This window comes from Coturnix japonica, chromosome 5, assembly GCF_001577835.2.
Source record: "Coturnix japonica isolate 7356 chromosome 5, Coturnix japonica 2.1, whole genome shotgun sequence".
Taxonomy (NCBI): domain Eukaryota; kingdom Metazoa; phylum Chordata; class Aves; order Galliformes; family Phasianidae; genus Coturnix; species Coturnix japonica.
This window is the reverse complement of record NC_029520.1, coordinates 9,900,200-9,926,613: the sequence shown is the minus strand read 5'-3', so window position 1 is coordinate 9,926,613 and position 26,414 is coordinate 9,900,200. Positions and strand designations below refer to the sequence as shown.

At 40.9% G+C, this 26,414-nt stretch overlaps 1 protein-coding gene across 3 annotated transcripts; it reads left to right on the top strand.

Annotated features, from left to right (window-relative positions):
- The first annotated feature begins 4,667 nt into the window (after nucleotides 1–4,667).
- On the top strand, nucleotides 4,668–24,723 carry TOLLIP (toll interacting protein). 3 transcript variants are annotated; one of them, XM_015863890.2, is made up of 7 exons: nucleotides 4,668–4,847; nucleotides 8,931–9,080; nucleotides 10,249–10,431; nucleotides 12,206–12,358; nucleotides 13,542–13,632; nucleotides 17,046–17,066; nucleotides 21,353–24,723. In XM_015863890.2, exons 1-7 carry the CDS (start codon nucleotides 4,815–4,817, stop codon nucleotides 21,565–21,567), a joined length of 846 nt encoding a protein of 281 aa, XP_015719376.1. In that variant the 5' UTR covers nucleotides 4,668–4,814; the 3' UTR covers nucleotides 21,568–24,723. The 3 variants fall into 3 exon arrangements, with proteins under 3 accessions (XP_015719376.1, XP_015719377.1, XP_015719378.1); XM_015863892.1 differs by lacking the exon at nucleotides 4,668–4,847 and adding an exon at nucleotides 5,284–5,304; XM_015863891.2 differs by lacking the exon at nucleotides 17,046–17,066 and having other exon boundaries at nucleotides 4,670–4,847; nucleotides 21,353–23,505.
- Nucleotides 24,724–26,414: the final 1,691 nt, after the last annotated feature.

The window sequence follows — 26,414 nt, the reverse complement described above, 5'->3', positions numbered from 1 at the left end:
TATCAGATAATAATGATTTCCTTGCAGGCACTTAGGCACCAAATATAAAGAGGGAGAGCTAACCAGAGAAAGTACCTGCTAATACCACTACACAAAGCCACAGCTATCTGTGAGTCTTAGTATTCACTGTTGATTGTAAGAACTAATGTCTATAAAATTTAAGCACCCAGTGGGAGAAAATATGATGTTTGACTTGCAGAATTTCTTTCACATAAAGAACTGGTGCTTCTTTTTATAAAGAACAGGAGTTGGGACAATGAGAAAGACAGGATATTGATTTGCATGTGTATCATCTTACTGAGGAGGAACAAGACATTAGCTAAACTACAAAGGGGGAAAACTGTATTTTGCTGCATGTAAGCAAAGATTTTCAAAGATGTTCAAGGTAAGACTGGATGTTGTGTTGAGGGACATGGTTTACTGGGAGTTATTGGTAATAGGTGAATGGTTGGACTGGATGATCTTTTAGGTCTTTTCCAACCTTGGTGATTCTATGATTCTATGATTTCTATAATGAGCTGGACCAAGCAGGAGTGTGGTGTTGGCCTGCACGTTGATTTCTGCCCCCTGCAAACAGCTTGGGCAACTGTGCCTTTCACCTGAATGAGCTGGGAAGTTTTCTTATGCTGAGCAGAGATTCACATTTGCACTGTTTGAACTTATACAAAATATCAGGGGAAAAAAAACAAAGAAGAAGGAAATGTGAGAACAAATGAAGTGTGAAGTGTTTTGAAGACATCCTGTCAAACAGTTTTTTTGATGGAAATTATTGCTTCCTCCTGCACCATTTCATTCTTATTTTCCATTGTTCTTCTCCTTTGCCTTAATTTATACATTGATGAGGCAGGAGAAAAGAAAAAAAAAAAAAAAAAAGGAAAAAGAAAATGGTCACAGACAAGATCCCTGCAATATTTGCCTCCACACTGGCATGGCAGTAGTTACAGGTTTGGATATCACAGCCTAGAAAGGCTGTCTGTCCATCCGTGAGACTACAATGCCAAAATCAATGTGCTCTAGTCCCTACTGTCAAATAAAGACTTCTGAACTCTCGGATTTTGTAAGAAATGAGGCTACAGGGAATTCTCCTATTTAAGAGATAATTTTGGTTTAAAAAAAAAAAAAAAAAAGGATAATCTAATTCAATAAGGAGCTGCGAAGGTTTCATTTGCAAGGCTTCTCCCTTGAGAAGAAAGCAGCTTCTCTTTAAATAAACAAACATGTTGATTTATTCATAATTACTCTGAGTAGATATTTTTGCCAATCAAACATAGCAGGTATACATTGCAGAACAACTCCGTGATGAATTAAGGGGATGCAGCTGAATAAAAACAAGCAGGTCATCGCATTTAGGCTAGAATAATGAACTGCAAAACTAAAAGGTGAGGAAGGACAAGCTAAGTAACTGCATGGCAGAAAATGATTTGAATGTTAACACAGATAACAGCCTGAATGGAGTAAGCAATGTTAAGCAGCCATAAAAAAAAAAGGCAAATGCTGCAATTTATAGGCAGTGTTATCACCTACAAAACATTCAGTAAATCTTCAGCCGTCCTTTCAGCTGCTTATTCCTCAGCTATTGGATGCCGAGTCCAGTTTAAGGCAGTTCAAGAAAGGTAAGACCTATTGAAAAAAATCAGAGGAAGACAACAGTAATTACCAGGCTTCGTCTAAGTCTAATCATAAGGATTAGACGTTACATTTAGTCTAAGCTTCATTTGCACTGCTCCCATTTTCCTGGTGCATTATAAGCGCACCTTGGGAAAGGCAGGGGGGAACAGGAGAAAATGGGAAAAAATTCTTCCCTATGATTGCAGATTGCTCTCCTGCTCTGAAGCAGCTGCCATTGGAAATTGTTTTCAAAGAACCTTTGCCTCGCCTCTGTGCTGAATGAGCCTACTGAAAAAGCTGGCACGAGCTTGATTCGAAATGAAATAACTCCCATTTTAGGGTGAACTGTGTGATGAAGATGTAGTTATAAAATAAATAATGATTCAGCTCTTTCAGCTCGAACTTTCAATTTTGTCCTTATTAAGTTGCTCAACCAGGTGTTGAAGCCAATAGAATTTGCTTTTTCCCCTGCTGGAAAGCTATTCTGAGTGCAGCGTGACTGAAGAACAGCCACTTATTAGCTGCTCGGCTGTGCTTTCGGCTTTTCTGCTAGAATCCCCCGCAATTGCTTGAACAACAGGTTTGCCAATACTCATCTAGCTCAATCAGTACCTATAAGGCTGCGGTATGAAATTATGCCGCGGTTGCGGTGGTGGTGAGTTACCTGCTGTTTAACATCTTTGTTTCATGGCATGGTGCTGGGAGGGATGCAATGCCAACTTTGAGCTTCAGTTTGTATTCAAATCTTTCACTCCTCACTCTCCCCACTTGAATTCCCCTGTGGTTTCAGTACAGTACACGACCTGGCAGGAATTCCTGAGTAACGTTACAGAGTTGCTGTGGTTCATCTTTCCTTCGGTGATGAGGGACGTAATCCATCTGCATCCCAACCGGACTGCGAGGATTAATTAACGTTCACAAAGCGCTATGAGTTCCTTGCATGCTATTGAAGTGGAAATTATTATTTGTTACAGCCAGTCTGAATGCCATATGGGATTTCCACGTTAGGGTTTCAGCTCTGTTGTGCGTCAACAAGCTTGAACCGGTACCATGAAGAAAAGATTAGCATTACACTCCACTGTTGTGTATTTGGTGCTGTGTCTACCTAAGGACAAATATTTCCTGAGAAGCAGAGCTCTACACAATTGAACTCTATGGTGTAGCTCAAAGCCTGCAACATCCCTTTCCATCTGCTGCACTTTCACTCTGGTAAGGGCCGAAGCCACACAGTAGTGGATCCCTTGGAACTTCTCAGCCACATTTGCTTGTTATTGCCTTCAAGTCAGCTTTGGGAGACTGTGCAAGAAGTGAAGGTAGAATCTGGCTCTGCGATTTGCAGCAGATGCTTTTCCCCATGTAGTTGATTTGTACCTTTGTGCTACTTCTAGATCCTTCAGGGACTCAGGACTGATCATGCCTGAAACTCAAGGCAGAGATACACAACACATGGCCATTCCACAATATTCTTGTATGCTTACAACACCTATAAAATAGAACCTAAAATGTACTTTGCTAGTTTGAAGGGGCAAATGAATTTGTTACAGGTTTGGAGAGATTATGGGAGAGATGAGAAGAATAAAGATGGATAGAGAAGAGACCTAGGAATTAAAAGAATGACATGGGAAAAAAATGACATGAACATTTTTATTACAAGATAAGTGCAAGTAATTGTCATTATAGCTTCTCTAATTACCTTTCAACCTTTTTTTAATATATACATGATGTTCGTATGTTACAAATAACAGGGTTTTATGACTTTTGTTCTCTCACCTTTCCCACAGCTTACATTCCATTTTAATTACTACACTGCTATCAGATGCTTCACTTAATGCTCTTGCTCCCTATTTGTGGTGATGATGCTCTTGGGGAAGCAAAACCACCTGCCTGGTGGCTGTAGGCGACACGCTGTTCTCGTGGACGTCCACTAGATGGCAAAGCCGGTATTTCTGTTGAGTTTACAGGCCACCTTCAGCTAATAACTAACCTTAAGGTAAGCACATAGGTTAAAATAGGAGTAATATCGACACCACGTTCTTTATCAGCTACTCCATCAGTATACAAGCTTTGTACACGCAGGCCATGTACCTAATATTGTAAGATGCATTTATTTCCAGATTTAGCCTCTTTTCTACCTGCAGAAGCAAGGGAAAGATGACTTGCTTCTTTAACAATTCTGTGGGCTGACTCGATTTCTGCTTCCAGTAGAGGAAGTGGTGACAGTGATAAGGGAATATGAGAGCCTTTCTCTTCTGGTTAGCTTGCATCTGGCATCAACTATATTTGTTCAATGGCTCCCAATCAATTATATCCTGTAGTACTCATTTTTCTGAGTATCAAGACGAGCAGAAAGATGAGGCCGTTCCCACTCCATATAGATGAGATGGCAGTGTGAAAAAGAAGTCAGTGCTATATTTGGAGCGCTCCTAATTGCACTGTTCTATTTCCAGCTGCCGAAATTCACACTAGAATTTTAATTAAGGGCTAAAATTCTTGCAGCGGATCCTAACAACAGGAAACAGTTATGTTATTTAAATAGGCTTTGAAACGATCAGATTTGATCTCCCAAAGCAGCACTCGGATGAATATTAAAGCTGCTTTGTTCTTCTGGAAGGATAAGCAGCTCACTGTGCTGCTCAAGGAGGGCACCTCATCTGGGGCAGCCATTTTGTGCTGTGGACAACTGGTCAGTGCCACAGCGGGGATGACACAAAAGCCATTTTCTACACACACACACTGCACCCTGCGGTCAGACTGTGCTCTCTCATACACAGCAGGAGGTGGCAGAGGCGTCGTGTGGGAGCTCACACTGAGAGAGGTTTCAACGCTGGCAGAAGGGCAGCACGGCCTGTGCCTCCTTCCCGTGTTCTCTCTTAACGCAGCCCAAGGGCACGCCATCACCGCCCTCAACATGGCGGCCCCGCAGCCTCGTTGCCAGCCCCGCAGCGCCCCCTAGCGGCGCCCTGCGCTGCGCCGCGCTGCGGAGCCCGCAGAGCTCAACAGCGCATGCGCAGGACACGCTAACTCATTCCCCCCCCCTTGCTAACGGCTGGCGCATGCGCAGACAGGAAGCACCGCGCACCCCATCGCCAAGGGGCTTCCGGCCCGGGGTCAGCTGACTCGCTGCCTCACGCTGTGACGGCTGGTGCTGCGGGTAACGGGGCGGCCTGGCGGGGCGGCAGGAGGAGGCTCGGCCCGAGGGAGGCGCCATGGCGACCACCGTCAGCACACAGCGGGGCCCGGTGAGTGCTGCTGGCAGGACACGGCTTCGCCCTTGGGTATACTCGCCTCTTAATCCTTGCGCGGCCTGGTGTGGTGTGGGCTCTTCCATCCCGCTTTCTGCCAGGCCCAACTCCCGCTTGCCGGCCGGTGGCCCGTGGGAGAGAGGAAAGTGAACGTGTCCGTCCTCGGTTCGATGTGGTGGCGAGGGGTGAGGCTGCCTGTGCTCCCCGGTCCCCGCCTAACAGGGCAGGGCAGCCGTCCTTCTCTCTGCCCACACGCCTCCGACAGGCTCTGGTGCCCGCTCGTGTGCCAGAGGGGCCTTCTGAAGAAGAAAACAGCGTAAACTAAACCAGAGCTTGATGTATTTCTCCTGAATGTAGTTTAGAGCTTCCTGTATTCCTGCTCGGACCGGGCAGCCTCAGACAGCTGTCCCTGGAAGCTGCAGCATGGGATGTGCTCACTCTTCAATGTGCTGAGGTAGGATGCAGCCGCAGGGCTGGAAACCGAGCGGTCCAGTTGAACAGTCCTATGAGACTGTGCTGAGGGTGAAATGGGAAGCTATTGCTGCCGAGTTTTGCTCTGAAACAACCCTCTACCTTGCATAGGTGCTGTACAGTGCACTGCACAGCTTTCGTGTTGCAGCGTTGCCTAGTTCACGTGCCATGTGCTGCTCCTGGCTGGAAGTATTGAGCAATGCTTGAGAGTTTTCTTGGAGTAAGTTTTTGGTGGAGAATTAAGGTCAAAACAGTGCATTAAGTTAATTCTTTGTATTATGGTTGGACAGCTGCTGTGCTGTGACCTATGAATTAGGCAATTGCTGTCCACGGGGGCCTGGTGTTTTAAAGTCGATGGTGTGATTGCACCCAAATGCTGTTCTTTCAGTTTGTAACAGGTATTACTAATAAATATGTATCTGACAACACTGTTTTAAAATAACACCTAGTCAGGCTTCAGTTGATGTTTGGAGAAGGTTGGGGAACTTGTAGGGAATCAGTGTGAGAGGAAGGGGCTGAAGGAGATGGTGGCCAGCTGTGATGGTTTGGATAAAGCTGGACACAAGCCTGGCTGCAGCACTGATTTGCTGAGACAACATTGTGCTGGTTGTGATACCTCCACGAAATGGAGCGGCATTTCTTTTTGTGGGAAGTTTTACTTGTTGTGCTGAATACCTTGTTGACATTTCATGTATTACTTTTAACCTTGACTTGTCTTAATCAAGCTAAAACCTCCTGTTGGGTTGAGATAAGATTTTAGGGAGGACTTCCTTGGAGTTGGCCTCAGTTTTTTCTTTCTTATATACTCCCAGCACTGTGTGTGCTTTCCTTCTTTGTCTTAACATTTTAGAAACTGGGATAATTTCAAGTGAACTATTATGCAGCATTAAGAAGCTGTCGTTCATAGGTGAGAAGGCCAATACAGTACGTACCGGCTTCCTTAATTCTCTGAAGGGCAGAAGATAGAATTCTGTTTGTTTCTCTACTTATAGTTGCATTGCAAATGAATAGCCACTAAACGGTGCTAAAGGACTGGGAAATGTTTTCCCTTCAGTGCTACAGAACATTTCTACTGTTACTGAAGAGGTAAGACAATACTCAGGATGGTTTCATGCAGCTAAGCAAGCAGTGTGTGCTGCTGACAGTCTTGATCTTAGGACCATGCTTTCTAGTTTGAGGCTGCTTATTTGGTAAGTAAATAAAGTTTTGATTGCTCTCGAGTTTTGCAGAAGAAGCAGAGCTGGAATCCTGTTTGCTAAGGGTAAATATCCTAAAATGTAGATTTCCTGGGCTGACTTCAGGGTAATAGGGAATTAGTGTGTTTTTGTGTTTTGTGTTGTTTGAAGATCAATACAGCTTTTGAAATCCACGCTGCAGCTGAAGATAGAGGGGCTGCTAAAAGGTAACTCTTTTCAAGTGATAGATATCACTAACAGTCTGGTCGGGCTTCAGATTGAGTCTTGAGTTTGAGACCCCAGTGCTGTGTGTTGATCCTTAAGCTGTCCAAACACGCCCAGAATGGGTGTCTGTGATTATCTGCAGTGCTGATGACTAAGTCAGGTCCTCCGAAGTTAAACTGAGTGCCAAACTAGAGCTGCTGAGGTTTTTGCTCCCTTGGCTTCCCTGTTCATTTCTGCTTTGGTTTGAACTCTTCTGTTGTGCAGCTGGAACGAGTGCTCGGTTCTTTTCCTGTTTTAATACTGTCATTTAACTGCGTAAGTATTGTCATCTCTGTTTAAGTGTCTGTTTTGAAATGTAGCTCAGAGCTGCTGTAAACATGACTTGAATTTAAGACGTTCATTCATTCTATCTTCATTATGTAACTCAGTTTTGAATATGATTATTTCTGCTGTAATTAGCCCAGAAATTACAAAATATTTCCCTCCTTACTAAAATAGTGTAGGTTTATCATTGCTTTTCCTTCCCTAAAACCAGTGGTTTTTTTAATTCATTAATGGCTGTGCTTTTTCACTATGGCATGTGCTTTGTAGATCTTTAAGTATCAGTGTGCTGGGAAAACTCAGAGGCAACAGCTTGTGGCAAAATATTCTGTTGGGGCTAAATGTAGTTTGTATACATGGGAAGGGGAAATGCTGTCAAAGTAACAGCTGGACTCATGAAGTGCTTGGAGATGGATGAAAGCAAAGCAGGTGGTAAATTTCTAGCAAAAAGAATCATGAGAATGAGTTAAGAACTGTCTGATAGCTTGCAGTTTGCTACCCTTTTTATTTTGCTTTATTATTCATTAAGGCTTATTAATTTTTAAAGCTTATTAAATGTAGATCTTTCCTTTGCCTGTCTCTAAATTGAGAAGCTTAAGTAGAGCCTTGGGCTACAGTTCTACAGAAGTTGGAGATTCATGCAGTAATATTAGTTGTATAGAATCGAAATTGCTGAGGCTAGACGGGGTATCAGGAAGCCAAGTAAACCAAGCTTCCTTTATAGTTGCCTTGGTGCCACTTAGTGTTGCATGATGATTGAGAGGTAACATGAAGAGGAGTCTAAGGCAGCCCAGGCCTGAACAGCTCCACAGAGCCATTGGTCTGAGTAGTAACTTGATGGTTGTGGGTGGTGGTTGTTTGATTGATACATCTGCTGCGTTTTTGCTCTAAAGAACCTCAAAATGAGGTATTAGATGTTTCTAGCAGACAGAAGGCGCGATGTTCTGTTCCTAGGTAATTCATATTCTTGATTTGCAACGCTGTCGGTAAAGCTTATTAAGAAGTGATTACAAGGCAGACTTACTGTTATGAATGCCTGCTCGACATCTGCCTGAAGAATTAAGTTTGATGGTGACGCCATTATAATTGTCTTACATGAAAAATGAATCTAGTAAATTCAGCTGTTAGATGGAATTTTTATGGCGCAGTTAATGATTGGGCGGTGTTGAATTTCACCTTCTTCCTGGACTGTTACAGTAGTAGAGGGAATGCCTCTGTAAAGTGGCACTTTAAAGACACTTGAAAATGGTTCCCTTCTGTAAAATTACTTTTTCAGCATGAAATTCTAAGATGCGTGTGAGCAGAAGTGCATCTTTCCCATCTCTCCCAGCAGCAGGCAGCCAGCACTTCCTCTTCAGTGGCTTTGATACACTTCCTCTCTGCCATGTGACACCTACTGCTGCCAGGATCCCTGAGGCTTTTCAACGGAGCCAAATGCGTCTCTTGCCAAATCACAGTTGGTGTGACTGTTGCTATCTCAAGGATGCAATCTTGGCGTGCAAGTGCTGTCTAATCTTCAAAAGGGATGTCCTAGGGGCCTCCTCGCTTCTGACAGCATGTTCTGTAGGCATGTGTTTGCTGGATACACAGTTGAGTAATCCTGTCTGAGACAGTAATGTAAGAAATTGCAATGTCTTTTGTCTTCATACGTTAGATAGATTTTTATTAAATATGGAAGCAGCTCTATAGGCAGTAGAGATGAGCTTAGTTGTTTTTCTGCCGTGCTGTGTGACAGGTGCTTTATTTATTTATTTGTTCATGCTGTCAAAACTAGAGTAAAATGCTGAGTGTTTTTCCCGAGGTTCTTGGGTCTTTTGTTCCTTTCCATTGTTTGTTATGAAAGTGGGAGCTCTAAGCTTAAAATCTTTTCTTTTATTGTTTTTTCCAGGTGTATGTTGGTGAACTTCCTCAAGACTTTCTTCGTATTACTCCAACCCGGCAGCAACAGCAAATCCAACTGGACGCCCAGGCAGCTCAACAGCTGCAATATGGAGGACCCATGAGTACAGTAGGCAGACTGAGCATTACTGTAGTACAGGTATAAATTGTACCAATAGAAACTTCAGTCATTTTTTTGTCAGTGGCCACAAAAGTCTTTGTGTTGAATGTTCTACTCAACTGCTTGGTTTTAAGGAAGCGTGTAGTTTTCAAGGTTGTGCATCAATCGTAATGAATTTAAGTGCTGTTGATTATATTCTCCTAAATTATTACATTGATAATTTATATGCTGTGTTCTGGTAGCATTTTATGTCAAGCTTCTTAATCTCAGGACTTCAGGGTCTAGAGAGAAAAATAACATGGGTGCTAACTTTCCTACTTTAATTTGCATAGCCCACATTTACAAGGAACAGTGTAAGTGTATGTCTTGAAGTATGAAAGGCCTTTCTGGCCAGAGCTGCAGCTGCTGTGCCTAAATCTGTTGCAAATCTCAACTGTTTGAACTCCTTAAACCTCCTGCAGATGAGAGGCATCATAGGCACCTTTTTTCTTTTTTTTTTTTTAAGCATAAAAACTAATTCTATGCAATCTTTTACAGGTTAGAGCAATAGGTCATATAAACCTGTGTTCTGCTTGACATAGCTGTGCAGCAGTACTTGGTGCTGTCTTTAGGACCGTCACAAACTTGTTTTTTTTCTGTTCCCCTGATGTTATAATGAAAGTATATTGGGTAACTTCAGATTATGTGCTGTATCTGTGTCCTTCCAGTACCATCACACTGAAGTTGCCCTCTGAATTATGTAACATCAAATACACGCTCTCATATCTTAAAAGTATAAACAGCTGGATTTTACTCTAAGTGGTTTCTTTTTACAGCAAACATGGTGTGATATTCTCAAATCTGTTATTTCATCCTTTGAAATATTTCAGTAAAAGAGGGTAGGCTACGTGCAATGTGGAGTTCCATTGGAGGGCAGAAATCAAGGCGAAAACTGAACATAATACAATTCCCTTGTAACCATATGTCTGCTGGTTTTATTATGAGGTAATTTTAGCTTTGGTGAAGATGTGTATTTTCTGTACAAGACACTTTAAAAAGAGTCTTGTCAAGTTTTCTCAAGCACTTAATGACATCATTGACTTTTTTTTCTCTACCTCAATTTAATGTATTTGTTTGACGTTTGATTCTTTGTGATCTAATTGTAACCACAAGTTATTGTACATATTACACGCTTAAAGGGCTTTCTTTTTTTTTTTTTTTTTTCCAGGCAAAATTGGCAAAGAACTATGGAATGACCCGCATGGATCCCTACTGCCGGATACGGCTGGGGTACGCTGTGTATGAAACCCCCACAGCACATAATGGAGCCAAGAACCCTCGCTGGAACAAAGTTATTCAGTGCACTGTTCCTCCGGGTGTGGACTCTTTTTACCTAGAGATATTTGATGAGGTCAGAATGTTGATACTGCTTTTGTTTCCTCATCCCTTGGTTGGGCTGAGGTTTGGGTGGAGTCCTGCAAGGTAGAATTGAGTTAGCAAAGGTTGTTTCTTAGCTGCTCTCTCTGGGAGATAGTGCTGATTTATCAGATTCTTAAGAGCAGCAATATGTGAAGCTGTGCTCTACTCCAAGAACATCAGCCCAAGAATGCCAGAGCTTGGAATACCATAATGTTAGAGGAGCTCCCAGCAAATAAAGAGAAGTGTCATCTGAGCTGTTCTTCACTGTCAAGATGTGTTGCAGCCTTATATTCTCTACTTCTCCTATTAAAAATAGCAACTATTTACATTGCTGGGTTAGCCTGAGATTTTTCATTGTTCTAGCCCACATAAAGGTTAACTGCAAGCCCATTAGTACTGAGAATTAACCAATCATATATGGAATGTGTAGTCACTTGGAATAATTCACAGAATCAACTCTATCTATGTTTGAATTTAATGGCAAGTCCCTCCATGTCCACTTATGTATGTTTTCCTTAACATACAGTGGTGATAAACTGTTTACAAGTTACAGATTTCAGTTTCTCGGAGATTAAGTACATCTGATTAACAGCTCAGCTGAATAATCTGCTCTGCAAACGTTGCTTATGAGAGTAGTACTGTCATAAACTCTAATGTGTTATTCTACTAGATGTTGTTATTGGCAGCAGGGAGTATGTGCCTATGTGTTAACTGTTCCATTTGGGGATGTTGACTTTGACTTAGAACAAACTTGTGTTCTCAGGTAATGTTAGAGGCTACAACTGAGGCAAATGTCTATGACTTGCCCTTCTTTGCTTCCCCTCTTACTGTGCGAGTTTAACTTGACACTGCAACAGCCATGCACTTGTTACACAAATGAGGCTTTTGGATGCTGTTTTGTGATAATTGGTTGAAGTTTCATTACTGCAACAGAGGAGGCGCATCAGTGCTTATTTCTACTGAAATTACTGGAATTATTTTAAATGTAGACAGAAACTGTTTCTTAATAGCATGACTGCTATCTACAGATATAGACTAGTGGGGTTCCACAGGACTCTATTTTTGGGGCAGTTCTCTTTAATGTTTTTATAAGTGATCTTGACACAGGAGTCAAATGCATACTAAGAAAGCTTGTGAATGATATGAAATTAGGGGGAGCTCTTGCATTCCTCAAGGGCAGAGAGCCCTTGCAGAGATGTTGACAGATTAGAGGACTGGACAATCTCCATCCATGTAAAGAAGTAAGAAGAGCAGTGCCAGATTCCCAACTTGGGATGGGGTAACCCTGGGTACGTGTACAAATGAGGGGATGAGAAACTTGGGAGCAGGCCCACAGGAGAAGGATCTGGGGGGTTCTGGTTGACAGCAAGTTGAATGCAAGTCAGCAGTGTGCCCTGCCAGCCAAAAGGGGCTTCTGTGCCTTGGGTGCACCAGACTCGGCACTACCAGCTGGGTAAGGGAAGGGCTGGGCTGCTTTGAGCTATGTGGTCTCACCTGCAGCACTGTATACAGCGCTTGGTGCCGCAGCATTGGGAGGGTGTAAAACTGGTGTATTAGAGAGCACGCAAATGAGAGCAACAGAGATAGTAAAGAGTCTAGAGGGCAGGACTTAGGAGGAGTGACTGAGGTCACTTGATTTGTTCAGCCCAGATAAAAGAAGGCTGAGAGGTGATTTCCTAGCAGTCTGAACTCTGTTACGCTTCGTGTGTGCATGTAGATAGCAGTAAGGTAAAACTGAGATGTTTCTTCTTCTGTTTTTCGTCTAGCGAGCCTTTTCAATGGATGATCGCATTGCTTGGACACACATTACAATTCCTGAATCTCTAAAACAAGGAAATGTGGAGGATGAATGGTATAGCCTGAGTGGAAGGCAGGGTGATGACAAGGAAGGAATGATTAACCTGGTGATGTCATACACGGTAAGTCAAGTTTAAAGTGAGAATGGGAGAGATAACAAGAGGAGATATTCTAGGTTAAACTAGGAGTATTTCCGTTGTATCTCGCTCTTCTGTGTGTGTTAGCGTTTAAAATATTTGTACTTTATTTTGCACATAGCAGCCAAAAATATTATGGTAGTAAATCCTTCTTGGTGAGGTAGCAATTGAATATTTATTTGGCTACTCCTCAGTCAAATAATTTGTTTTAATTTCTAATTTGATTAAAACAACAACAAACAACAAAGTTTCTACTTTGAATTTAGGTCATTTTTATAAGTAAAGGTAGTCACAGCTCTTCTCTGTGGTCTTTTTGGGAAGTTTGAGTGCACTTTCTGGTGACTTGAATTCTGATTTCCATTTTTATTTAGTGCTTGTATTGAACTGCTGACTTTGGCCTATTTAATAGCTTCTGGATATTCTCTAGTCTGTTATCTTTGTCATAAGTACCTGTGGGATGGCATGATAGCTCCTCAGTGCTTCCTACTACGCTTGCGTGTGATCAGAAGTTCTGGGTTGTTGCTGGGTGCACAACTGTGACCAGCTGCTTCTGCTACTTGAATTTCCTATTTGGCCCCACAACTGAACAATTAATTGTTCCTTTACCCCTAGGGTAAAAATTTTTATTAACTTTTAAAATGTGCACCAATGGATGTGCTGCGCACAGAATCTGACCTTCTAATGTCTTACATGATGAAAGAGAACAGAAATTGTGGTACTATAAAGGAATGGGCTTGGACATTTTAAAAAGTACTAATTTACCTAAAAAATGATTTGAACTAATGTCTACTCTTAATAAAATTCAGCTTTGCTTTACATTTTTACTTCAGATAAATAAATACGCCATGTATTCGTTTTCCCAAAATAAAGTGTGGAAATTTAGCCATGTTTTAGAGCAATTTGTTTCTGTAACAGAATATCAGTGGCCAGTTGCATCAAGCTGGTGGGAAAGGATAACTGGTGTGTGCTTATTCTGATTTACACTTAAATTGTCATTTTAAAGAGTAGCATTTCGGTTTACTTGCCAAAAATTCTGCTTAATACAAATCGGATAGGTCTTATTGTGCATGCAGTGCAGATTTTCTGTATTACAGTGTGGTGACTTCTTTCAAACGTTTTAAAACAATTCCAAAAATGCCAATTAATCTCTGTTGTGCATTTTGTCTAGTCTTTGCCAGCTGCCATGATGATGCAGCCCCAGCCAGTGGTTCTGATGCCCACTGTATACCAGCAAGGAGTGGGATATGTGCCTATAGCAGGTATGTTGTCTTTAATTGAAGACTAAAGCTTCCAAGTAAAGGGGTTTTGCAGAGCTGTCTAACAAGTTTCTCTTCCTTTTTGGAAAGTGAAGGGGATTTGTAGGTGATTTCATCCTTGACTGTATTTTCCATGATGCCAGAGGGGAGGACATGAATTAAGTGTGAGCCTTTTTGACTTCTGAGTTTGATAGATATTCAAAAGTTTGGATTCAAATGACTGTAAAGTCACAACGAGTAGCATTAAGTCTACTTTTAATGAATATGAAATCAAGCCTTATGTAAGTCATTAAATAACTAAATATACTGAAACATAGTCTGTCAGATATTGTGTGCTGGGAAGATGGTGGCAACCCAGGTGAGAAAGTGCTCAGACTTCAGAAAGCACATCACATGCATCGTGTAGTCAGAGCTGCAGCTAAAATTGACTATAAAGGGATTATCTTTCCTGTGGACCTTAAAGGTGCTCTGTTGAAAACGCAACACACAAACCACTTAACTCTGTGAATGAATAATATTAGGGAGCTCTGAGATAGATTAACGGAAGTATATCAAGAAAGCTAAAAGAAAGCAGTTGTCAGTTGTTCTGGTCTGTGTGAAGTAAATTTTTGACTTCTATAGATAGATGTGTTAAGTTAGGTTCTGTAGTTTTACTGTCAAAAGTGAGAAACTTCAAGTATATAAATAACCACATGTTTGCTTTTCTTAAAGGACTGGTAAGTAAAGTTTGGGGTTTTTTTTGTTTTATCCTGTATTAGTTTCAGCTCTTAAAAGCTCTACATTAAACAAGAATTCAGCACGATAGTCTTACTGATATATTTTGAGTTTCTTCACATGTATTTGTATGGGTGAGTGATAGAGTATATGGGACGCAGTTGCAGTATTGAGGACTGGCACAATATATTTTTCTTTTAGACTCAATTCCTGATTTAATTTAAATTTCATTCTCTGAAAAAGCAAATTTCCACAATATAAATCTGGATATTTAACTTAAAAAAGTGTGCCTCCTGTAAAACATAGAAGTTTGGTTACTTACTGAACTCCCTGATGAGAATGTATAGAATGCTTCATTCAAAGTGCTTTTATCTCTAGAGCTTCTCAGGATTTAAGTCTTGCTTGCTTCACTATCTAACTATTCTAAATTACTGTGTGTATTCTGAAGTTTCATTCCATTGTAGTTAGCTTCTGTGTTTTTCTGTTCTTGGATTAGATATACCTTTCCACTTCTGGATTCAGCACATCCTGATACACTGAAGCAGTTAGTAAACCTCAGACTTAATATCTTGTGTGTGGTTGGATAGCTGGTTAAATAGGTGGTTAAATGTTTTGCAAAAAGAAAAGTAAAGAATTCCTCGAATAGATCAAAACAGCGATTTTCATGCTGTGCTGGTGAGGCTGCAAACTGAAAATGAAGCAGAGGTTAATTCCATATGTAACTGAAAGCTGACATCAGACTGAACAGGTAAAACTGAAAGCAGGCCTTCAGATTTAGAAAAACGAGTACAGTGGTGTATCTTGAGACGAACATCTTGGTGTTCTCTGAGTTTTGTGTTGACCTTGAGGATTTTTTCAGAAATACTTAAAATAAAGAATTGATTTGCACAGGTGGACAAACAACTGATGTTTTGGTGCATGTGATTGTAATGCCTGACATCATATGGGTGTTTATGCATCAGTTTTATTGATGTATGTAGAAGTGTCTCCCTTCTGTGAAGATGCTGCATGTTTGTTCTAATTACTGATGTGAGAACTTGTATTTTTAAAATGTTGTGGAGTCCCACCATTCCATTTAAGCTTTTCTGTGCTGAGAAAACTTGAATGAACTTTGCTATCTTTATAAATACCCAATGAGATTTTATAAACCACCGTTCACCTGTTTCTATTTTTCACAATTTTTGATATATTTTTGAATATTGCTCTGCCGTGTGTTTACTATGACAGAACTTGTGGGCGCCGTGAAAATTTCTCAAAGCACTGTGAATTTTGATGCCTTTGCCTATTCACTAATCTAATGACCCACTCGTAATACTTGAAAGGATGGTGAAGTTTGGCCTCTTTGCAAGTGACTTCAGAATACTTCTGTGGTTTGAGGCATGATTGTGTAGCTTAAAGGAAGGCAGCAGTGTGTTCCTGAGGAGTGTGTTTACCTTGTTCCATCTCTTTAGTTCCAGTTTCCCTTCTACTTGTCCACTTAAATGAGTGTGGATGATAAAGTCTTATATATTTGTTTTCTTCAGCAAACTGGAAGAGCAACATGATTAACCTATTGCCTGTGTAAGGGGCAAGATTTTCCTGCTGAGCAAGGTGGAATCAAAGTATCATCAAGATGGAAAATACATTCAGTATGTGGACTGGAACAATTATCCAGTCCAGATCACAGTTATTTGTGGAAACTGTCCAAAATAATTGAGCTTTAAAGTGAAATGATAGTAAGTAAAATTTGACTGTGGCTTGAAGGGCCAAACTGTATTGTTTTTTTGTGGATAACAGAAAATTCTGTTTAAGAACTTGGCGTACAAAACTAACCTTCTAATTAAGGTCAGAGCAGCTGATACTGCTCATGCAATATTCTTGCCCTGTACGAAATCATTTTGAAGGCTTTAAAAATGAAAGAATCCTGATGATAGTGTTAGTTGCTACAAACTGCAGTCACATGGATGCTATCTGAGGGGTGGGTTTGAAAACACTGAACTTCTGTGCCGGGAGTTCTTCTAAAACTTGGCTTTACTTATGTCCTTTCACTTGCGTCTTCTAACCTTGAGCCAGTTTAGTGCTGTTGAATACATAGTGTGGTGCATTGTTTGCCAGTCAAAGCTGGTCTTTGAGCCGGCTGTGAAAGGCAGTAGGTTTAGCGCAGATAGTTCATTGAAGCTGGATTTCTTTACAGTTAAGTTGTCATTGGATAAAGTGCGTTTGCAGTTAATGCCTGTATAACAAGTGGGTTAAAAAATTTCCAAGACTAATTCAGAGTTTGGAATATTAGTGTTCTTAGAGGCCGACTTTAATGTATATGTTACTTCTTTAGGTCTCCATACTGGGTTCATTGGGTTAGTTCATGAAAGTTGTTTATTCAGAACAGCATGGATGTTTATTGTCCTTTCTGGGCTATAAAATATAATCCTTACTATAAATGCCTAGTAGCTTATTTTGGGAGTGCTTCTTATTTTTTATTTCAATAAGAAAGCACATCTAGGAGGCTTTTTCTGAGTGCTGGAACAAAAATAGCTGTGAGACTGAATCCTGCCAGCATTTCATTTTTGCTAGTGTTGGTAGTGTAGTTTTTATACCGTTACCTCAGTTTATCCAACTTTCACCTTTAGAAACTAAATGTTTCATTTCCTTTTAAATATAGATTAATGTTTCTTTCCCATGTCTTATTCCTTTTCCCTTGCCCCTTCATTTCCACTTATCTTTAGGGCTTGAATACTTTGCTCTGGGTAAGTTTCCAAGCTCTCTACTCACTCCCATCCTCATTGATTCAAGTCTATGCATGAATTCATGTGAACAGCCTTATTTACATTACAGCAGACTGTATCACAAGGTATTTCCACTTGGATGTCACAATAAAATAATGCATCTCTTAAAATTGCTAAAGTCCTTCTAATCTGTGGGAGATTCCTTAATCTTCTGCTCAACTTGAGTATATAAGGGTTAAAGTAATTGGTGTTAGAGCTGATAAAATGTGACGCTAACTGTCTTCTGAAGCTGTTCTGTGTCAGTGACTTGTTTTAGCTGGCCATGCTGGTTTCTTGCTTTAATCTTGCAGTTGTTCTGCTGCAAGATTTGGAGAGAATGAGGTAATGTCATGGCTGTTTGTTAACTTTGAATTGAACTCAGCTCTGTAATGACGTTCTGACAAGACAGCCTGTCACCTACCTTCTGTTACTTCTTAAATTAGCCTTTTTTTGTAAAAAATGCATACTGATGAAATAAGTGTTATCTATCTTACACACACCATTTTAGATTCGTGGGAATTTATGTATCTGATGTGATTCTAAGGGTGAGTTCTGTTACGGAAAATCGTTTTTCTTCAATTTAGCCTTAATTTAATATGGCACGTCTGACTTTGGAACTGTGCAAAGATATTGTGACATCCTTACCTTCAGTATAAGCATTGGTGGTCGATCAAGTGTGTTCAGAAAAGTCTAGTTTTATACATCATGAGATAAAATTATTCCTTGATGCTGCGAATCTCAGAATAACACTGTAAATGCAACAGACGTGCTGCCGCAGTGCATTTAGCTTAATCAGAGCAGTGGAGCTGTAAAACTTCTGAAGGTTCATGTTCTTCATGTCACCGAGCTGCTTGGCAGGTAAAAAATGAACTTCAAAGGAAACAGTGGTGGCATCTGTACTTATTCTTTCTGAGGCAAGCATCACTAGGACCTACCGGAATACAGATCTTGAGCCTTAAAACAAAAAATGATAATGAATTTCTTGTTAAAGAGTTTGTGATGAAGTGGCTCATGAGTTAATTTTGGAAGGATCATCCCTGTTCATGAAGCAGAGTAGTAAGGAGTTAATAACGTTAAGGTGCTTGACTGAACAGTAAAATAAGTGTGTAATGCCTTGTGTGCAGCTGGGTAATATTTACACTCTGAAGGCTTTGTTGGTGCTTCCTTGCTGCTTTTAGCGATGGACTGCTGTTGTACTTGCTTCACTTACTGGAATGCCATTGCTAATGCCAGCATGTTTGCCATTGCCATTTCATTGAATTAGAAAACAGTGCTCTGTTCTTCTGATGTGTAACACCTCTTAACTGAAAGCAACGAAGGAGCATACCATTATACTTAGAGGATGTTTCAGTTTTCACCTGTTAGTGAAACAAGCTGCTTAACATGTAAAGCAGCTTTTTACTGAACAAAGAAAAAGCAGAGGTTTATTACAGCTACTCTGATAACCGTGTTATTCATACGTATGTCATACATACCATATATGTTTATGTTAACTTACATAGTGTTTAAGTTTATGCTTAAGTCTTGCTTACTATTTTGTGAATCAGAAATAATAGATGCTTTTAGTCTGGGGCGGGGACAACAACGAAGTCAAGAATAATGTACTATTGAAATTGGCTATGTTGACTTCCATGAAAAAGAAGCATGTATTCTAAAGTGCTTATGAAATATCACTGATACTAACTTCCATTGGTGTAGTCTGAATGTGGGGAGAACAATACTGGCAAGAAATACCTCATCTCTAAAATCAGATATTTAGACTGGAAGTACTTAATGTTGCATGTGCAGATATCTGGCCACATATTTACATTGTTTTGATGTAAGCAGTAGGGAAATTGTCACCTTTATTATTTTCTTTTCAAAGACAAACTTAATGGCAAGCTATAGGATGCTGTGACACTTCAGAAGTGTACTTGATATTTCATTTGTCTTAATGTTTAAAACTAGTCTTTTTTACATACAGATCTTGAATAGCCTAAGCTGATAGCTGGATAGTCTTATGGTGTTGGTGACTGACTTTATTAAGTTAGGAAACTTCACTTAAAAGGCAATCTGAAATGCTGCTGGATGTAGTTGTATTTGTTTGTATTTTGTGCAGGGAGCTGTATTTGCAGTGTTGTTTTAGGACCACTTTGTGGTTTACTTCTGGGGTACGACCATAATCTAATGTGCCAGATGGTCAAAGAATCTGATAGTGCTAAGCACAATCTGAGGGAACGTGATTCAAATGGCTTAAGAAGCTGTAGAGCCCAAGTTCAGGCTGTTGTGGAGGGGACTGCAGGTGTCCTTGTGAGGTAGTATGGCTGGGAAGAAATAGTTTGAGTGTGTGGGTAACAAAGTTATGTTGAGAAGAGGCTTTTATTTAGGTGCCAGTGTGAACCTTTTTAAATAGATGCGGCCTCGGTTCCTTTTTTGCTTCTAATAAAGCTGAAGAAGATTACAAGGAGAGTTTTAAAATCAGAGAAGACTGATTAGCATGTCCAAGACGCTTACAATCAGTAGTGGACTTCTGCATGAAACTGAATAGGACTGAAGTCCAGATTGAAGGAAGAAACAGCAAAGAATATGTGAAGTAAAACAACAGCTGTGGTGCACAATCAAACTGTATTCAATTAGAGGGCACTGTCAACTAAAGTTTGATGTAAGTTAAGGTGGGATTTGTTGATCCAACTATTAGTATGAATTTTAATACATCATTTTGAAGGCTGGAATGATTGTACAAGTTAGTAAGCATAAACAAACAGTGGTTCTGTAGGAGCAGCTCATACTTCAGGAACTGTAGGTGTCTTGCACCTACTTGTTACTGGCCTCCACCTGGACATGGAGCCATTGACCACCACCTCTGTCTGCGGCCTTTCAACCAATTTCATATCCATTGAGTGGTCCACCCATCAAATCCACATCCCTCCAATTTGGAGATGAGGATGTGGTGGGGCACCATGTCAAAGGCCTTGCTCAAGTCCAGGTAAATGACATCGGTCGCATTACCTTTGTCAACCAACACCGTCACTCCATCATAGATGGCCACAAGTTTGGTTAAGCATGACCTTCCCTTGGTGAAACTGTGCTGGCTGTCTTGGGTCACACACTTATTCCTCATGTGATCAAGCATGTAGTCAAGGAGGATCTGTTCCGTGATCTTCCTGGGCACAGAGGTGAGACTCACCGGCCTGTAGTTCCCTGGGTCCTCCCTGCTCCCCTTCTTGTATATGGGAGTGACGTGACCCTTCCTCCAGTCATCTGGGACCTCACCTGACAGCCACGACTTCTCAAATATGATGGAGAGCAGCTCAGCAACCACCTCAGCCAGCTCCTTCAGGACCCTGGGATGCACACCATCCGGCCCCATAGACTTGTACTCATTCAGTCTCAAGAGGCACTCTCGGACTTGCTCAGCCTTCACAGTGGGGAGGGATTTACCTCCCTGGTCTCCTCATAGAGGGTTGGGGATGCAGGGCTCAGGGATGTGAGGAATACTAGAATCCTGGCCACCAGTGAAGACCGAGGCAAAGAACTCATTCAGTACCTCAGCTTTCTCTTCATCTGTTGAAGCCAGTCCTCTTAAATTTACCAAAGAAGGTACACCCATTTTGGCCTGTCTCTTCTGGCCAATGTACCTGTAGAAAGTCTTACTGTTTTTCTCATCCCTCGCCAAGTTCAGTTCTGCCTGCACCTTGGCTTTCCTGATCCTACGTCTGCAAGTTCGGATGGCATCTCTGATGTTGTCACTTGGAGGTACTTGAAGAAGTCTCATGTACTCTTGTGGGCTTAAGGGGAATTGTACTTTTGCTGCTCTGGGGCTTTGCAGGTGGAACTGGAAGGAGCTTGAAACAAGGAGGACCATTTGCTCGACACTCATTTGTGTATGTGGTTGAGTCCTTTCATGGATTTCCTTTTAATGTGATGAAGATAACATTTATTTTTTAATGTCTACTTATTGGATATATATATTGCTGGTTTAAAAAGCAGCTTATCGCAATATAAATGCAATAGGGCTTAAAATACACTTAGTATCTGATGACTTAATCATGTGTAAGCCTGGTTGATATAGGTTGTATCTTAATTCTGAGCTGTACCTATTGTTATATTGCTTACGGCTTCTGTAATGTAGCTTGGGCAGAGGACCAGTTCTAGGAAAGTGCTTTTGACTGCAATGGTCTTTGCAATCTCTGAAGCAGGTGGATTGGTGGTAAGGGATGGACCACTTCCTTCTTCGCAGTCATTTATTTTTCCCTTGTGTGTGTTTTTTTTATTTCTCCTGCATGCAGGAATGCCTGCAGTCTGTAATCCTGACATGGTACCTGTGGCAATACCACCTCCTGCAGTCAATCCTCAGCACCTGTGTAATGAAGAGGACCTGAAATCTATCCAGGACATGTTTCCCAACATGGACAGAGAAGTAATCCGCTCAGTGCTAGAAGCTCAGAGGGGGAACAAGAACGCAGCTATCAACTCCTTGCTTCAGATGACTGAAGAATCCTAGAATCACTTCCTGCATTGTGCTTTTCCTCAATGCCACTTATTTTTACTTGCCAAGCCAGGGATTTAGCTAGAGGAAGAATTTCCTAACAGTTTGCTGTTAGTGCATCCTGTATTCAAGAATATATCCCCTTTTCTCCTTGAGCATTTGGATCTTTTCACTTTCTTATGCTAAACTGAATATGTGCAGGTAGAGAATGTCCTACAGTACATCAATGAAACATCTTTGATATCACCTGTGCCCTGTTTGGCTGTATTCTGAGGGAATAATGCTGCTTTTTCTCCTTTTTCTCACTCTGTTCAGAAACATGTTCTTACAGAGTAACTCTATGCAGTATGAGATTTACTACTGATTGTTAGATTGGAAAAATTGCTTTTCCAATGGAGGGGTTGCTTTTTAATCAATTTATTTGCTGAAGTGTTTAGGTTTAACCAAGCAACCTGTTTATAGAAGAAATTGAATGAAAGGCCTGCTCCTTGTCCTTGCAGTGCTCAGTTATTGCTGTGAAATATGCAACTGCTTGTGATTGATGGAAGACTTTTGGTTTAACAAGTTAAATTTCTAAGGTTGTGCTTGTTGGTATTTCTAATGAGCATCTTGCCTTCAGTGTAGTCATTGAGCACCAAAGCAGTATATTATCTCTGTGTATTTGCGGCTTTTATCACACCACAGAACATGGTTATCTATCTTAAAATCTTTGCAAATGACTTCTTAACTTGTGCAGTCTACTGCTATAGCAGAGAGCAGGACTGAGCCTGAATGTACTCCCACTGCAAATTGCTGCGTTCCCATGACTGTTTCAAAGGATGATCATAGAAGAAACTGTTTTGTACCTGGAGAATTGGTGAAGCTGTAAAGATTGAAGGTATTGCTGTTGACTTACTAAGTGTATGTATGATCTGTTTAAGGCTTCTTTCTTCACATCTATATTTCAGCAAAATTACCATTTTATATTGGTAGACCGTTGTATTTCTTCGTGCAGTTTGAAAGTACAAGCATGGAAAACAGTCTCTATCTTTGAATGTCACTGAGTTGCCCAATGACTTTGATTGTGTTTGCTGTGGTCACAAAATGGTTGAGAATGGAGGGCATCTCTGAGGGTCAGCTGGTCCAACACAATTTGGTACAGGTGGAAATAAATTCTTCGTGGGAGAAAATGTAACATATCTGACTTTATCTGATTCCCAGAGGAGGTGAGAGGTGGCTTGTATTTATTATTAGTTTTTTCCAGGAAACAGTTCATCTTGGAGCTGCAGAACCTTACAGTAGGCACCAGGTATCCTGTCAGATAATGTTCTGCAGCGTCTTTTGGTAGGCGATAAAGTAATGCACTTTAAGTAGTACGTACCAGTTAATTTTTTCAGTGATGTGCAATGTTGCTGTTTTATCTTTTTTAATGTTTGATTTCAAATACTTTCTACAATAGCCATAAGCTGTTACATTTTCAAGAGTTGGACTGAATGTACACTTGAAATCCAGTCTCTTAACTGATTCATGAGAACTCTAAAGCAGAGTCTGGAATAGAGATGAGGGGCTCTTGTTCTCTTATTCCTCAAACTCTGCTGCATGTCACACACTTAAAATATTCTGTCATATCTGCTGAAAAGCTGATTGATTTTTTTCCCCCTATGTACACATAAGAAATATTTAGGTAGCACTGGTGGTAAAGTGTGAATATTTATTTGTTTATAATTAAAAAATGATGCTGGAACTTTTAAAATAGCGTTCAAATCTATCCTGGTTCTTTTGAAGCTGTTCTTTTTCATAATAAAGAACTTTACATTGTATTACAAATCCCCCTGCAGTCGTAAATTTACCCTTGAAAGCATAAATATGCTTATAGATCCTCCCATGGTCTTGATGAGATTCGAGGTACACTTGTCATGCTTTAGTAGTGGAGTCCCTGCAGTTTGTTTTTCTAAAATAAAACGGGTGGTCATCCAGAAACCTGTTGTCTCCATAGCACAGAAACTTGTTGATGCCCAAGAGGGTAAATATTCATGGAGTTTTAACTCTCGGACATCTCCAGGAAGACCTCCCCTGTGCTGACTTGTACTCAGAGGGAATTGATAGAGATGTAACAATTCAGGGAAAATGTATCTATTGGATTTTTGTTTTTATATTACAATGCTGGGATCCACAATAGCAGCTTTTTATAAAAGCAGCAGTCACAGTTCAACTCAATGGCTGGTAAATTGTAGTGCATCCTGTGACAGCTCTGTTTCAAGGATAAAACAAACGCTCTTCAGTTCTAACCATCAGGAGGAATGAGAATGCTAGGTTAGCTAGGCTCAGTCATAAACTGGTTTCCAGGCCTCTGAGCAAGCTGTAGCTCCTGTGAAACATTTGTTGTCGTTGTTAGTTTGTTTTATGCAAAATAGGGTAGGTAGGAGCTGAGGACAGAGATTTAGAGGTGGTGAGACCAGTAGATGGGTATCAACATGTTGTACCGTATTTAAATGCTGTTCTTGGGATTTTTATCTTGAAATACCTAAGCATTATAGCTGAAAGTGTTAGTTCAAGATCTTCTTTTAAAAACAAACACTGATTGTGATCCTACTCAGCTTTTCAACATGAATAGACGCTCAGTCAATCTGCTCATTCAGGTTTGAATTGGAAAGAGGTGGAAAAAAGGTGGGGGGGAGTAGGTTGGCCTTCCTGCGGTCTGTGAAGTGAAAGCGTTAGAACCAGAAGTCTGGTTCTTGGAATCAGTCGCCACTGTTGTAGCTTTCAATGAAATGCTGATGGGATGGTAACTATTGGACACTGTTCTTCTGCTCAACAGCTTCAAGCAGCTCAGAGCCAAAGCCAGATGTAAAGCCTGGCACCTGCTTGAAGTGAGTGCTGTTAGTACTGATTTGAGTCCTTCCAAGAGCCTGAACTTGCTAAGAATAGGAACATTTTTTGTCTAGCTAGATCCTTGCTGCTTTCTTCTCTACTGCTGTTTGCATCTGTTGATGGTACCGAATGTTTTTTCCCTTACAAATGTTATTGCTTGTTTGGTTGATCTGTAATACAATACAGAGAATGTTTTTTGCTGTAATAATTCCGAAGACATTGTTTCTGTCTGTATTGAGGTCCAGTGTCCAAATGTTTCTTGCACTCCAGAATACAAAAACTTTTTTGTTCTAATTTAATAAATGTATCATCTAAATGAAAGCGTATTGTGTCTCTATTGGAGGGCACCTCAGTTTGCTTATCTGTAGGCTGGCACAGAATTTGTGGTGCATCAGCTACGTTTGTTATGCTGCAGATCTTAGAAATGCAGTCATCCAATGGGACTGGTGCAGTGAGTGCTCAGAAGTGTTTTAAGCGTTTATCTTGAGGCGTTGGCCTTTCTTTGACTTCCAGGTGCTGCTCCTCCTGGAACTGCTGCAGTATGGCAGGTCTGGAGGACAGGCTGAAGCGGGGAAGGGGGGGGTAGGGGGAAGAGATAGGGAATAAAACTGATGTAATATTTCAGCTATAAGACAAACTGGTTTTACCTGCTAGTTTTTAATGTATTGAGGAATTTTAAGGATTTGATTTATTATTTAATTCTGTCCTTAACTGGAAGGCTGAGGTCCTTTTACATCTTCAGCAGCATCGCTATGCTCAGTGAGAATTAATGAGCTGCTAATGGCTCTTGAGTGGCCGGTCTATCCTGATTTGTGTTCCAAAGCTTAACACTTGCTTTTGCATTTCTCCAGCACACTGTGAGTGGGAAGGCAGGGCCAACCCAGGGGAGCTCAGATGTCTGCAGTGCAGCTGAGGAGTGTCTGGAAGGGGGGGGTAGCCAGGATCCACCTCTTCCCAGCCCTCATTTAAGGGTTGGCAGTGGGGGCAGGGGATTCTGTCTGGGGTTCTCTGTGTACCTGAAGCCTTCTGAAGGTAAGCAACTTCTTTTTTTCTGTGCCAACGGCAGTTGTGTTTAAACAACCCCCCACCTGCTGCAGCCCAGGGTTAGCTGCTCTGCTGCTGTTGCTGTGCTTTCCATCATGTTACAGAGAGCAAATGAGGATTAATTTACCTAAACGAATATGGGCCTTCTTGTGATGGCTGAAGCATCTGTTCAGCATTTCATTGCTTATTAGCATTTGTATTTCAATGCTGGTTACCCAGTGATGGTATTTGTGAGTACAATGAGAAGTTGCAGCATTTTGCATGATTAAAACGTCTAAGTACATCAGTGAAAACAGCCTCTGGGAAGAAATATGGGAGTGTTTTTAAAGTAGGTATTAGAAATGAAAAGTCAGAGTTGCAGTATTCTCTGCTGCACTTTTAAGTTGTGCCTCACTGAAGCACTGAAGATTTCGGCTTTCTTGGGTCTTTCGTAGGCTTGCTCAGAAACTCAGGTTGGTCCGTTTTCATGCTACAGTTTGTCTACGTTAGAAGCATGTTGCCAATTTGTGGAATTCATTTTTAAGGAAAATAAACCGTATTTAATGGAGTAAAAGAGTGTAAATTAGAAAATCAAAGTAGTGGGAGCAAACATGGATTTTAATCTGTGCTACATCCATGTGTGGGAGAACTATGAGAATGCTGCTCTGTGGACTGTTTGAAGATTTCCCTTAGGACAGATGTTTTAAAAGATTTAAAAGTGTCCTTCATAGAGTATCAAGCAGATCATCAGTGCTTGGATTAAGTGTCTGGGAAACTAAGAGATCAGATAGCTGAGAATGATATCAGTTCTGATATCAGCAGGGATGTTTTTCTCAAGCAAAATTTGGAGAAGTTGCATGATCTAGCAATATCGAGTAAGAAGGAATTCCCCTCTGGTGGGTGGTGATGCTTTGCAAAGCTCCGTGTCTATGGCAGAACTAGGGAAGTAGTTACTGTTAGTTTTCTTTAGTGAAGAAAATGACCGGTAG

What these genes read in the sequence shown, in the direction of transcription:
- TOLLIP (XM_015863890.2), top strand. Translation starts at nt 4,815, where the DNA reads ATGGCGACCACCGTCAGCACACAGCGGGGCCCG. An exon ending in GGGATATGTGCCTATAGCAG is followed by an intron (nt 13,633 to 17,045) that starts GTATGTTGTCTT and finishes ACTTATCTTTAG; the next exon opens with GGCTTGAATACTTTGCTCTG. An exon ending in GCTTGAATACTTTGCTCTGG is followed by an intron (nt 17,067 to 21,352) that starts GTAAGTTTCCAA and finishes TCCTGCATGCAG; the next exon opens with GAATGCCTGCAGTCTGTAAT.